Genomic DNA, 13016 nt, shown 5'->3' on the forward strand with positions numbered 1-13016 from the left:
TTCCTTTGAGTTGTCAGTATATTTTTGGAAGTGTACACTGAGCTTGGATTGGGTGTGGGCCTAATGGGTCCCAAAACTTGCATAGAACATGCAGTAATAAAAGTTAGAAGAAATCAGGAGGTTGTGAAAAAGGCCATTGTGATATGGTGTTTGTGCTGGCCCCGGGCCCTTTTATTCAGGTCACTGCTCTTGGTTGTGGATTAGCTGGATCTGTTAAAACCCTTTTCACTCTGTAGCCATGCTGAATGTTAATGGGTGCAGTATTCTGTTTTTAGTCAGGCGCTCTCTTTCTTCTCTCTTTTAGATTTCCTCACCTCCTACTAGTTTGCTTTTGTTATTTGTTGGTATTTGTATGTATTATTTTTGGTCTTTCTCCAAAGTCATAGAGCCCATTCAGCTCCATCTTAAATGTACACCAACACTTGTCTAAAAAACAAAAAAGATAAAAATAAAAAAACGAATGTCTTTACAGTCCGCCTGCAGTGATCAACTCCAAAATCCTGACCGTGACAATACGACCGGAACCACAACCCAGTGAGCCCATGGTGGTGGTGGAGCTGTCACCGCTATTAAATGTAAGTATATAAAAGGCTGTTTTCTTTTCTCTGGCAACTATTCAAAACCGCTAAGCTTCTGCTTCGGACCACTGAGAAAAAGTTAGATTGTCTTGTAAGCAGTTTTAAGGGATGAAAGAATGCATCACATCATGTTTTTTATTTTCATCATCTAAACTTTCCCAAATGAAAAAAAAAAACCCAAAACATTTAAAATAAATGAAGTAAATGAAGTTTTTTCTAGTGCAAGGGTTTGAATTTTTCTGCTTGTAGTAAGTATTTTCCAAGAAAATAAATTTGTTTAAGGCTTTAAGCAACTCCTCTTCTCCCAGCCGACCCATGTTTTCTAAGTTCAGATGAAGCTCAAAGTGCTGCATGCTATAAAGCGCCATAGCGCTCGGTGAATTGCCTGAATAAACGCAGACCTTTTTGACTTCCCTGTATCGCGCTGTCTCCTGGTAGCTGTTCAGTTTATATTACATTGGAGTGCGTTATTATAACGACTCATGGGGTGTCTTCAGCGGAAAAGGACTAAGTGCTAGTTTAATGAGAGGCATGCTTCACGACCTCGATGTGATGTGGGTTTCTTTGGGCATTCTGCTGTGTAAAGGTGGACATAGTTTTGAAGATAATGTTAAATATTTAACAGCTCCCTCCTGACAACACACACACACACAACCTCCTTCAGCTATCTTAGTGAGGACCTTCATTGACATAATGCTTTCCCTAGCCCCTTACTCTAACCCTAACCATTAAAAATGAATGCCTAACCCTAATCCTTACCCTAAACCTAACCATAACCTAATTATAACCCTGACACTAAAACCACATTTTGAGCCTCAAAAATGCCTTTAAATGCCTTCAAATTTGTGAGGACCGGGTTGTGTGTCCTCACAAGTGACTGTTGGTTCTCACAAGTATAGTAGTAGTATAGTATAGTCCTCACAAGTGACTGTTGGTTCTCACAAGTATAGTAGAATGCAGATTTTGGTCCTCACAAAGATAGCTAGACAGGAACACACACACACACACTATATATATATTGACGAAGACATGCTAAAATGAAAGTGGAATCAGTCTCTTGCTGTGTTGACCAGGACTTGAGGGTCAAAAGTATTGCAAAGTTTCATTTAGAAAGACTTAGTATTCATTCGCTATTCCCTGTGAGTTCATCTCCCTGCTGTAAACCACTGATTCATTACACAATTATGGCAGTTTCTTTATATGCCTCTATCTTTTATCTTCCTATTATTCTGCTTTTTAACGCTTTTGGCAAAGCAAAGGCATTGCAGGTTGCACATCCTCTTTCTAGCAGATGATGTCTTAATGCTGATCCTTGCATGCTGCTTTGTACTATAAACCAGAGGCTCCCACTTATCTGGCACACAGCCCAGGGCTGACACATATAGTAGATCACATGCACACCCTAAACCAGTGGATGAGATGCCATTGTTACTATTTTAAACAATATATCCTATGTATATCAAAATATTCTAAACATTGGGGTGGGAATTGTAAATGGAATTTTTTTAAAGGAAGAGTGATGACAATTAATGCAGCAGATGCATCTAGTCCCTTGATATGCCATGCATCAGAAATGCTCTGCCCTATATTACTCATTAATCAACTGAATAGTCTCAAGTTAAATTAAAGCAGCAACAGTATGGCCCTTGCACCTCAGTGAACATCCAGGTGTGCTGAAGGTGAGACGTTTTACGCGGTAACATGAATGAATTAAGCCTGGGATGCTATTTGGGTGTTGTATAAATTTACCGCTGATCACCTGTGAACACTAGGTGGCGATAAAGAGTGTCCACCAACTAAAAGTCTTGCTGCTGCACGTAATTTGATAAACCACTAATGAAAGTTTCATGTAGATGAAGTGATGATGATTATCACCTAATGCTTACTTCATGTTGCTACTAGTACTTCAATAAAGCGATTGTAGGTGGCGCTGTAGAATCATGTTGAACCGCCCATGTTTAAGACCCAAAAATACATAAATTTTCACCAGACCTGACACATGTGCAAAATTTCATGAAGGCGGAAGTGCAGCTTATCCTTGCTGACACAGGGCTGGACAGTTCGTCATTCCATCTTATGGCTAAAGGAGAAGCATGATGGTTTTACAGTGGCCTTGCACACAGACTACAGGCAACTTTGCAGATGTTGTCTATAAGTTGTTGTTGGTTATAAGAGGCAGTGTCACAAACAATCGGTCTGTGTGGTACTCTTGTTTGTGCTGTTATTGGTCCTTGCCAGCCACAGAGAAGAGCGGGTTATAACATACAAAAAAGCTGAAGCAAAACTGTATGTATAAAAAAAATGACAAGAGTATGGAAAGGCTTGGAAAAATCTGGAATAGCAACAGCACATTGCCATTCACTGCTCCAGACAAATAGCTACATTGGGCTGCACAACCTAGTTAGAGGTGCCTTTACTTGGGAGATTTTCTATAGAAAGCACTGTAGTATCTAGCCATCCCAAGGAATGTACCTATCTCCCTTCTGGAGGTAGGTACAGGAAAGGTCGACAATGGCAGAAACCTTAGCCTCAACAGGATGAATCTGGTCATAAAGGTTCCTTCAAAAGTTAGGTGACAGTGGCCTTGCCAAACTCACATGTTGCCAAGTTTAGTGTCAGAGAAGCTTCTGCTTCAAAAAAAAAAAATGATTCATTGTTGCAATGTGCTATGCCCAATGGGGAAAATAAATAACCACATCAACTAGATAAATATTGCAGTTTGAAACATTACCCAGGACGGTGGTCATTAGCCTTTGAAAGGTCACAGGTGCATTTTTCATCTCAAAAGACCATCACAGTACACTGCAAAAAGTGATCAGGCGTAACAAATGCTGAGACTTCAAAAGCTATTTCAGCAAGCAGGATTTGGCAGTAACCTGTAAGGAGGTCTAACTTACTGACATCTGTTGCTGAGCTGATGCTGTCTATACAGTCCTCAGCGTGAGGTATCAGAAAAAAAACAGACACTAGCTGTGTCCCAAAACGTAGGCCGAATCCTTTGGAGGACCCGGCCTGCGCGGTCTACGTGGGCCAGGTCCTTCGAAGACCGAAAAGGCCGGAAGTGCGAGGTTGTGAAATGTGACAGTCTAGCCTTCAGATTTGCGTCACCGCTGTCTCTGTGGAGTTTAATAAACTCGGCCGTCTGCTCTTTGCTATCTAAAATATAACAGGACACTGGCGTAAATTCTTGACCGTCTCACAGTTTGTTTGACGTTTATTCAGCTGTGTGAAAATCCCAGAGAAACCCACCCGAGGGATTAATAAAGTTTTGTTTAATCTAATCTACTCTAATAACTTTGATCTACGCCAAACCGATTTACTGCAGAACAAATAAAACATCGAAAAAAGCCAAACAATTACATTTTTAAGTCATCCGAGTGACTTATATATTATCTTTAACCTGAGAAAACGATGAAGCCGGGAGTCCGCTGCTCTCGCCGGGTCGAGTGACCATTGAACCCCCCCGGCTAGCTATCGAGCGGGTGGGTAACAGACGTCTCCGAAAATGTCGGAGCACTTTTGCAAATATGCAATGTCTTAATAAACCAAGCAGATATTTGAAGTTTACATGGCTACTTTCTCGCCTGAAAGTATGTTAAAAGTTTATTTTGTGACCCAGAAAGATTAATAAGAGTAATATTAAAACTTAATAGCGGCCGCCATTGTTGGGAATTGGAATTGGCTGGGCCGTGCTATGAATTCTGGGATATGGTGGGCCACACCTGACCGATCCTTCAAATTCGGGGAAATGAAGGACGCATTTGTTGGCTGCATTTGAAAGAGTCGACGAATTTGGACAGCCTTCGTCGCCTAGCTGTGACGTAATCGGCCTTCAAATGCGGCCTCCGAAGGATGCAGCCTACGTTTTAGGACACAGCTACTGTCTGCGTTCACTTGTGAGGAAGCGTTGAGTGCCATCTGAGTTTGCCGTGCACAGACAGGGAGAACTCAGCGGACTAGAATTAGGTTTGCTTATGCTGTGTTCCAGCGAGTACTTTACTTCGTTCTTCGTCATCTCTTTCAATTCAAATGTTATTTAATTTAAAATTTAATTTGAAGTGCGCCGCTATGACAGCAAATCACCTTTGCTACACATATGTTATTCCTCCCAAGAAGGTTCTTTCTGAAACTTAAGTCAAACGGATCAGTTGTCATGCTCACAGCTGTTAACAGACCCAAAAACCAAACAGTCTCCAAAACCAAACTTCCACCATCTAGTGCTGGTATGAGAAGTCCTCGACATGTGCTCCCAACTATGTTACATTCCCAAAATGGTTTACAGGTAACATAATACTAGATGGGGGAACATGAGGAGTTTGTTTGGGTTGGTTTAAACAATTTATTGCCAAAATGTTAACAATGAAGCATAAGGCGAGTACACCAAACAAAAAAAGCTCAAACTTAAAATAAAACTCCATCAACAAATTACCTTAGTTAAAAGAAAGGTTCCAAATCTATACATCAACTACATATCAACCAAAGAAAAATAGGAGAAAAAGGTGTACATCAAAAGAAAATGGCAGCTCTCCCTTACAAGTTTCTTCTGGCGACTGCAAGAGAAGGCAGAACAGCTAAGGATAAATCTTTTAGGTTTAGCAAGAAAAAAACAAGAAAGGCAGAAACTTAGGAAAGCTAACCAAAACAGGTAAGGCTTCACTCAAAAACAAATGCTGCTCTAACAACCAAAAAGATTGGTCAGCTTTTATCAACTTTGAAGAGGCTGCAGGATTCCGACTTCAGCCAAGGACATGAAAAACAAGATCATCAAGAGTCAGTAGTAGGGAAGGGTGGAAGTCAGGACCTGGAAGCAGCACAGTAAATATTTCCTCATCCTAAGCTTTATATTTTTTAAAAGGAATATAATACCTGTTTTTGGAAATATTTGGAAGAAATTCACAGAAGCACAGGGAGTACATAGAAAAAGAACAAGCAGGAAAATCCCGACTGAAGTTTAAGTGAGGAACCTTTCTGTGAGGTGAGAGTGCTAACCACAGCACCACTCTGCCTTCATTTAAACTGTAACCGGGTTTTAATCATAGCCACACAATTCTGTAATTGCTACTTGAAATTAATTGGGCTTTTAGCAGCTCCTGAATACAAAATACAATAGAGAATATTAAAAGAAGCTGAGCAACGTCATGTCTTCTAGTACTAAAATAGGCTATATTTTTGATAGAACTTCATTACAGGGAGTGCAGAATTATTAGGCAAGTTGTGTTTTTGAGGAATAATGTTATTATTGAACAACAACCATGTTCTCAATGAACCCAAAAAACTTAATATCAAAGCTGAATGTTTTTGGAAGTAGTTTTTAGTTTGTTTTTAGTTTTAGCTATTTTAGGGGGATATCTGTGTGTGCAGGTGACTATTACTGTGCATAATTATTAGGCAACTTAACAAAAAACAAATATATACCCATTTCAATTATTTATTTTTACCAGTGAAACCAATATAACATCTCCACATTCACAAATATACATTTCTGACATTCAAAAACAAAACAAAAACAAATCAGCGACCAATATAGCCACCTTTCTTTGCAAGGACACTCAAAAGCCTGCCATCCATGGATTCTGTCAGTGTTTTGATCTGTTCACCATCAACATTGCGTGCAGCAGCAACCACAGCCTCCCAGACACTGTTCAGAGAGGTGTACTGTTTTCCCTCCTTGTAAATCTCACATTTGATGATGGACCACAGGTTCTCAATGGGGTTCAGATCAGGTGAACAAGGTGGCCATGTCATTAGTTTTTCTTCTTTTATACCCTTCCTTGCCAGCCACGCTGTGGAGTACTTGGACGCGTGTGATGGAGCATTGTCCTGCATGAAAATCATGTTTTTCTTGAAGGATGCAGACTTCTTCCTGTACCACTGCTTGAAGAAGGTGTCTTCCAGAAACTGGCAGTAGGACTGGGAGTTGAGCTTGACTCCATCCTCAACCCGAAAAGGCCCCACAAGCTCATCTTTGATGATACCAGCCCAAACCAGTACTCCACCTCCACCTTGCTGGCGTCTGAGTCGGACTGGAGCTCTCTGCCCTTTACCAATCCAGCCACGGGCCCATCCATCTGGCCCATCAAGACTCACTCTCATTTCATCAGTCCATAAAACCTTAGAAAAACCAGTCTTGAGATATTTCTTGGCCCAGTCTTGACGTTTCAGCTTGTGTGTCTTGTTCAGTGGTGGTCGTCTTTCAGCCTTTCTTACCTTGGCCATGTCTCTGAGTATTGCACACCTTGTGCTTTTGGGCACTCCAGTGATGTTGCAGCTCTGAAATATGGCCAAACTGGTGGCAAGTGGCATCTTGGCAGCTGCACGCTTGACTTTTCTCAGTTCATGGGCAGTTATTTTGCGCCTTGGTTTTTCCACACGCTTCTTGCGACCCTGTTGACTATTTTGAATGAAACGCTTGATTGTTCGATGATCACGCTTCAGAAGCTTTGCAGTTTTGAGACTGCTGCATCCCTCTGCAAGATATCTCACTATTTTTGACTTTTCTGAGCCTGTCAAGTCCTTCTTTTGACCCATTTTGCCAAAGGAAAGGACGTTGCCTAATAATTATGCACACCTGATATAGGGTGTTGATGTCATTAGACCACACCCCTTCTCATTACAGAGATGCACATCACCTTATGTGCTTAATTGGTAGTAGGCTTTCGAGCCTATACAGCTTGGAGTAAGACAACATGCATGAAGAGGATGATGTGGACAAAATACTCATTTGCCCAATAATTCTGCACTCCCTGTAAAGGTAACAACTCCTGAGTAGGAGCGCCTGTAAAGGTTACATTTAGACAGAGTCGGCTAACAGGCAGCCAGTGATCTAGATGTTAACTCTTGAGAATAATAACTTCAAATGTCCACCAAAGAAAAAAATAGTTCCAGTTTTTCCATATAATATTAATACAGCATTAATAATGCTTTTTCTTTAAAAGGGCAGAATACAGTGTCTTCTGTAGTTGTGTCGACTTTGGCCAATGTAGAAACATCCAGCTGCTACAGCAGTGGCCTGGCAACAGCTGCCTCAGGCTTCACTCTCATAGGGGAATGTTAGGGTCTCTGTGCTGGGTCATGTCTTCTCTGAGAGGACATCTGCTCCAGTCAGACTCCCTGTGTATCTCCCCGGTGTCCTAATGTGTGTGTGCGTGGGTATGTGTGTCTTTAATGGTAGGTAGAAAGCAGGAGGCCAGAAAGTCCTGTGTCCCTGCTGTAGACCATATGCCAAGTGTTACACCACAACCCCTCCTTCAACCATCCTTAATGTAGCCTTTTAAATTATGAAAGAAAGTTCTGGTTAGCTTGAGCCATAAGCTTTCCTGGTAATTTCAATGTAATCTAGGTCATTTTCATCAGTCAAAAAGCCTCATCCTGGTTTTCTCCATTTCATACTCTAAACCTATGATCTTAAAGTGAAGGGCTTTTAAGACCAGAGCAGTCATGTTTTGTTACATTAGCTCATTTCATCATATTAGCTTAGCCCATTCACAGCCAGTATTCATTATTGCATGTATTGCTGAATGCGTTAAAGGAAACTGCTGTTCCTTTAAAGAGAGGAAAAAAAGACAGAGTATTTAAGGTAGGTACCAGCTATCACTGTCCACAAATGCCACTGTTAGAATTGCAGAGGCACGTTTCTCCCTTTGATAACCATCAGCTGAGCAGACGCTGTCATTATGCAAAGTATGAGCACTAAAAAAAGAGGCAGACACTGCAGGAGTGCACAGGTGTCAATCCCGCTGTAGCGAATGGTCCAATAGGACACTCGTTGATTGATAGCTGAATGCTAACAGAGCTCAGCACGCTAATGCACGCCACGGGACATCTATAGTCGGTGGTGGCTGTCTGTGTGTGAGGCTGAACAAAGCACTGTCATCCATCAATCCGTGTCACCCAGTCTCTGATCCCGAGTATATAAATGTTGCATCATCCTGTCCTTTCAAGTCCAGTCATGCAGAGATCCCTGGATGCACTGATTCATTGGAGATCAGTAATGAACTGTTCAGAGAAGGAAGGATGACCTTGCCTGTAGAGGAATAAATCCTTACAATTCAGGCTACAATCTCTATGTCTTACTTCCCTTCTTTTTTGTCAATTTCAAATATAGTTAATTATCAGAAAGCATTTTAACTTGAGAAGTAATTTCTTCAGATTTTCCTGAGGCTTCAGTTAAGATCACATTATCCTTTTTATAATCTACACAGCACTCTGGCTGTCGGCTTACTGCTATAATCCCCTTTGCCATAAGGGGGAGCTCAAAGGCAAAGTGCCTAATGCAGGATTCAGGAAGGGCCAACATAATGGTAGATTTTCCTCTGCGTTGGCCCAGTGGAATACCAGCATTTCAGTTGTGGATACTAAAATTGAAGCTGAACTCTTTTTTGTTACCCCACAGAACCAAGAAAATATTTCTAATAGTTGGTTCTTAAATAGTTGCTGATTTTGTCAGGTCCAAAGCGCCATTTTAAGTGTTTTCAGTCACTTGATTGAAGCAAAAATGTCTCAAATAACCATTTGATTCAGACAAAACCAAGTCACAGTCCACTCGTTACCAAGCACACAGGTTGAAAGGACATAGAGGCTCCATTTAAAAAGTGATCGATGCAGAGATCACTGAAGATCTCTGGTGGAACAAGTTGCTATGAGCTGGTTAAAGATATTGATCCCATGATTGATTCTCTGATTGAGTCATGACAAGTCTTTCTTTGCCACCACATGCCACTGAGCGAACTTTAGCTTCAATGACTAAATGGATTAAGGGTAAGCTGAGAGAAAATCACCAGCATCCAGTTACTTTGACTTTGCTTTTTTAAAAAGAAAAAAATGGTACATTAGTGAAACTTTGCACACTCTTAAAGGGCCAAATGTTTAATTAATAACATTTTACTTCATAGCTTTTTACACTTAACTGACTACTTTTTGCTGTGGTTGCACTTAAGTGAAGAATGTTAATGTTTTTACCCCACCCACAGGATGTTTACGACCCTAGTTATTGTCCATGAAATGGCTTTTCCTTTGTCATCCCTAAAACTCTCAATTTATAGCTCATGCACCTTTTTTTCTCTTCGGCTGCAGCAGCAGAAGCAGCTGTTTGCTGCGTTGTCCTCTGACAATGACTCTTTTTCCATCTCTCCCTCCTGTCGTCTATCTCAATCCTTCTCTTTCATTGTCTGTTTACTTCTTACCGTCATCCATGCAGCATCACTCTTTCTCCTCTGGCAATGAGCTATTCTGTGTTCTCTCTCTGCTGCCTTCTCTCTCACTCATCCTCTTGACTGGCAATAACAGCTTATCTTCTCCTCTCCCCCCCTCCCCCTCACCTTGTATCTTGCAGGGTACATCAGATCCTCAGTGCGTTGTCTGGGACTATGGAAACCCGTAAGTTACTCACAGTGACTCTGACACTCGTGTAAATGTTTGTGTGTACAGTGCAGAAATACATGTCTGTCAATCAAAAAAAAAAAAAATCCAAATGATTGTGTGTGCGTGTGCGTGCGTGTGTGTGCGTGTGTGTGTGTGTGTGTGCGTGTGCGTGCGTGCGTGCGTGTGTGTGTGTGTGTGTGTGCGTGTGTGTGTGTGTGTGTGTGTCAATGTTTATCTCGCATGTGTGTTCATGCCCAGTCAGATTCATTTTATTAATGATCTGATAACATTGTAATGAAGTTCTCAGAGTTTCTCTTTATTAAATTAGTCAGTGGGAACAAACAGCGTTATTTCACTGCTGCTAACAGTTCAACTGCAGGCTAACTCAGAACTCCTCTGTGGGTGCAGCTTTTTCTCTATTGCAGTTCTCTTGTGTAGCGTTTACCTTGTTGGCAGTTTAATTTGCATTTCTTTACTTCTTAACAGACATACTATCTAAGTACATCACAAACGGTTTTCTTTTTTTCTTTGCTCTGTATTGTGGGCCAGCTGGTGAACTAAAAAATATAAACCAGGACAATTGATCATCCTGCATTCACCATTAACCCACATATTGATCGGATAGTCTGTCAATACCAAAGTTATAAGAAACAAAGTTAAAACCATTCTTTGGTTTCAGTTCATGGCCTAGTTACACTTTAAGTATAAACGCAAAAATTAAGGAATTTTGTTTTTGGCCAATTATTTCTTTCTTGTAACAGTCTTGCTTGAGAATAAAGCTTATACCATTGGAAAGCCTTCATTTTCCCTTAAATGATGCCGTGTTTTGTGAGGGGGTTGAGCAACAGAGTCGATTACGTGGGTTGCACAGTGAAAAACTTACCAAATCTTTTCTTCCAATGCCAAACAGCTTATTCTGCTATTGACTATTGTTTGATGCCATTTATTGGATTGGATGGTTGAAGTCTGAAGAAACAAGGCATATTGTAAATCTGTAAATGTATTCATTTTTAAAAATGGGGGTTTAGCAGCATGTGGACCCGAACAGTATTTGTTAGTCAGCCAACACACCACAATGACTGACTTGCAACAAATGCTGGTTGAAGAACCAGGTGGTTAGGTGAGCGGTCTACCAACCTACCAGGGTCAGTGAATCAAATCTGGGCTCTTAGAGGCACTGTGTTGAATGAAGGATTTGCCTGATTTGTCCCATTATTTGTGTGATGTGTGTTTTGAATGTTAGATAAAAGTGCTCAGGTGTAGATAAAGAAACACTTTATGAATGTGTAAGTGTTATTGGATGAAAGAAAGCAAGCGCTTTGAGTACCCAAATTAAGTAGAAAGGTGCTATATAAGTACCAGTGCCTTTAATGTAGTGAGTGTGGGTAATCAACTGTATGAAAGATGGGAGATGTTGTTAGATCCTGGATATCAATTTCACATTTGAGCAATGCCCGTGAATTTTCTTTTACTGATTTTTTTTTGTTCTGGCTGTGAATCTGGCTGTAGTTCATTTAAAAATGCTAGAGCTGTATTGTAGCTTAACAAATAACTAAAAGCTAATGATCATCTGTTGTGCCTCAAAGGAGACCCCTAATGATGTGCAGAAAATTAAAGGTAGCCATTAAGTGTGGTAACTCTAAATTGGTCACACACTGAAGCATGTATTAAAAGCATTAAAAGTGTGCACGCTGTCGACAGTCCCCAAAGCATCGAAAACATGTCATTAATGGAAGAAAATTCCAGTACCAATGTTGCCACATTCATTCTCTCCCAGTTCAGCAATGTTGGACCTTGGACTCTTTAAACCAAACGAATTAAGATATTTAAAGTTTTGCACTTGTTGATATTTGTGTTAACAAATTTTACATCCCAAATTCTTAACCTGTGTATGTTTTAGACTGGAATTTGGCATAATAGTCTGCTTTGGTAGGAGTTCTTGTTAACCTTGACCAGCACTAAATTTAAAAAAATCAAGTAATTTAGTTTAGATTGTTGAGTGCATCAACAAAGTCACTATTTGTGAAGGAATTTCATAATTTCACATTTCAAGTAGGTTCTAGTTTGATTCTGAATGTAAATTGGTCATGTGAATTCCTGTATATACAAATGACAACAGATTGCAAATGCCAATTCATTGAGTAGAATATAACTGGTCTATCTTCTTATCCATCTATTTTATTGTTTTGTTTCACCACCATCTTGACCAAAGTCATTTTGAAGATGGCAATCGACTGCAAGTGATCGCAAACCTGGTTCCTGTCTTCACAGCAGCTTTTTCAAAAGCAATGAGATTGCAATCATATGTCACGCTGTAGTCTCCACCCATGCTTTCTTTTAGCTTGACTGTAAGATTAGCTGCAATTCTGACAGACCAGAGGAGCTAAATACAAGTTCACAAAAGCTCATGGCCCAGCTACCATCCTCTGCACAACTGCAGTCTGCAAGCTGATTCACAACCCACTTGCACCCCCAATCCTAATCTCATGTTGTATCGTACAATTTGGTTTAGTTCAATTGTATTTATGTAGCACCAGATCACAATAAAAGTTGCTTCATGGCACTTTATCTCGTAAGTTAAGACTCTACATTAACAGGGAGAAAACACCAACAACAATCCCCCTATGACACCGGGGTGACAGTGGAAAGGAAAAAATCCCTTTTAACAGTAAGAAACCTCCGGCAGATCCGCTCAGGGAGGGGCAGCCATCTGCAACCATGCAACCGGTTGGGGGTGAGGAGAGGAAGCCTTTACTTAGTGTAATATCTGTTGTCTCTGTTGTCATTGCCGTGTTAAGTGCTCGGGATTGTGCTGCTCTTCTTGCCATCTTTGACTTTTCATGAGTGTATTTGGAAGATCAAGAAGGTGCCGCAACAAAGTCATTTTGCCAAATAATAAATTAGTATAGACTTAAATATCAATAATCTTTTTGCTAAAGTGGTCCTGCCTGAACTGCCATTAACCCAACAGCTTCAGTATAAACATGACATACTTCTTCCTTTTGTAGCTTTTAACCTTGACCCATGGCCTTCATCATCATATAAAGTTTAAGTGTTGAATTATTATTACACTTCTGG

At 40.5% G+C, this 13016-nt stretch overlaps 1 protein-coding gene across 1 annotated transcript in view; it reads left to right on the forward strand.

The window, feature by feature from the left end:
* Window positions 1-13016, forward strand: part of adgrb2 (adhesion G protein-coupled receptor B2) — a 257215-nt gene that overhangs the window by 154687 nt on the left and 89512 nt on the right. The window contains exons 15-16 of the mRNA XM_085395366.1: window positions 473-575; window positions 9910-9953. Of these exons, the coding sequence (XP_085251492.1) occupies window positions 473-575; window positions 9910-9953 (147 nt within the window). The remainder of the gene's footprint in view (window positions 1-472; window positions 576-9909; window positions 9954-13016) is intronic.

The sequence above is a fragment of the Rhamphochromis longiceps genome, linkage group LG22 (assembly GCF_057381845.1).
Source record: "Rhamphochromis longiceps isolate RC_006_pf linkage group LG22, R_longiceps_female_GT1.1, whole genome shotgun sequence".
In the NCBI taxonomy this organism is placed as follows: Eukaryota; Metazoa; Chordata; class Actinopteri; order Cichliformes; family Cichlidae; genus Rhamphochromis; species Rhamphochromis longiceps.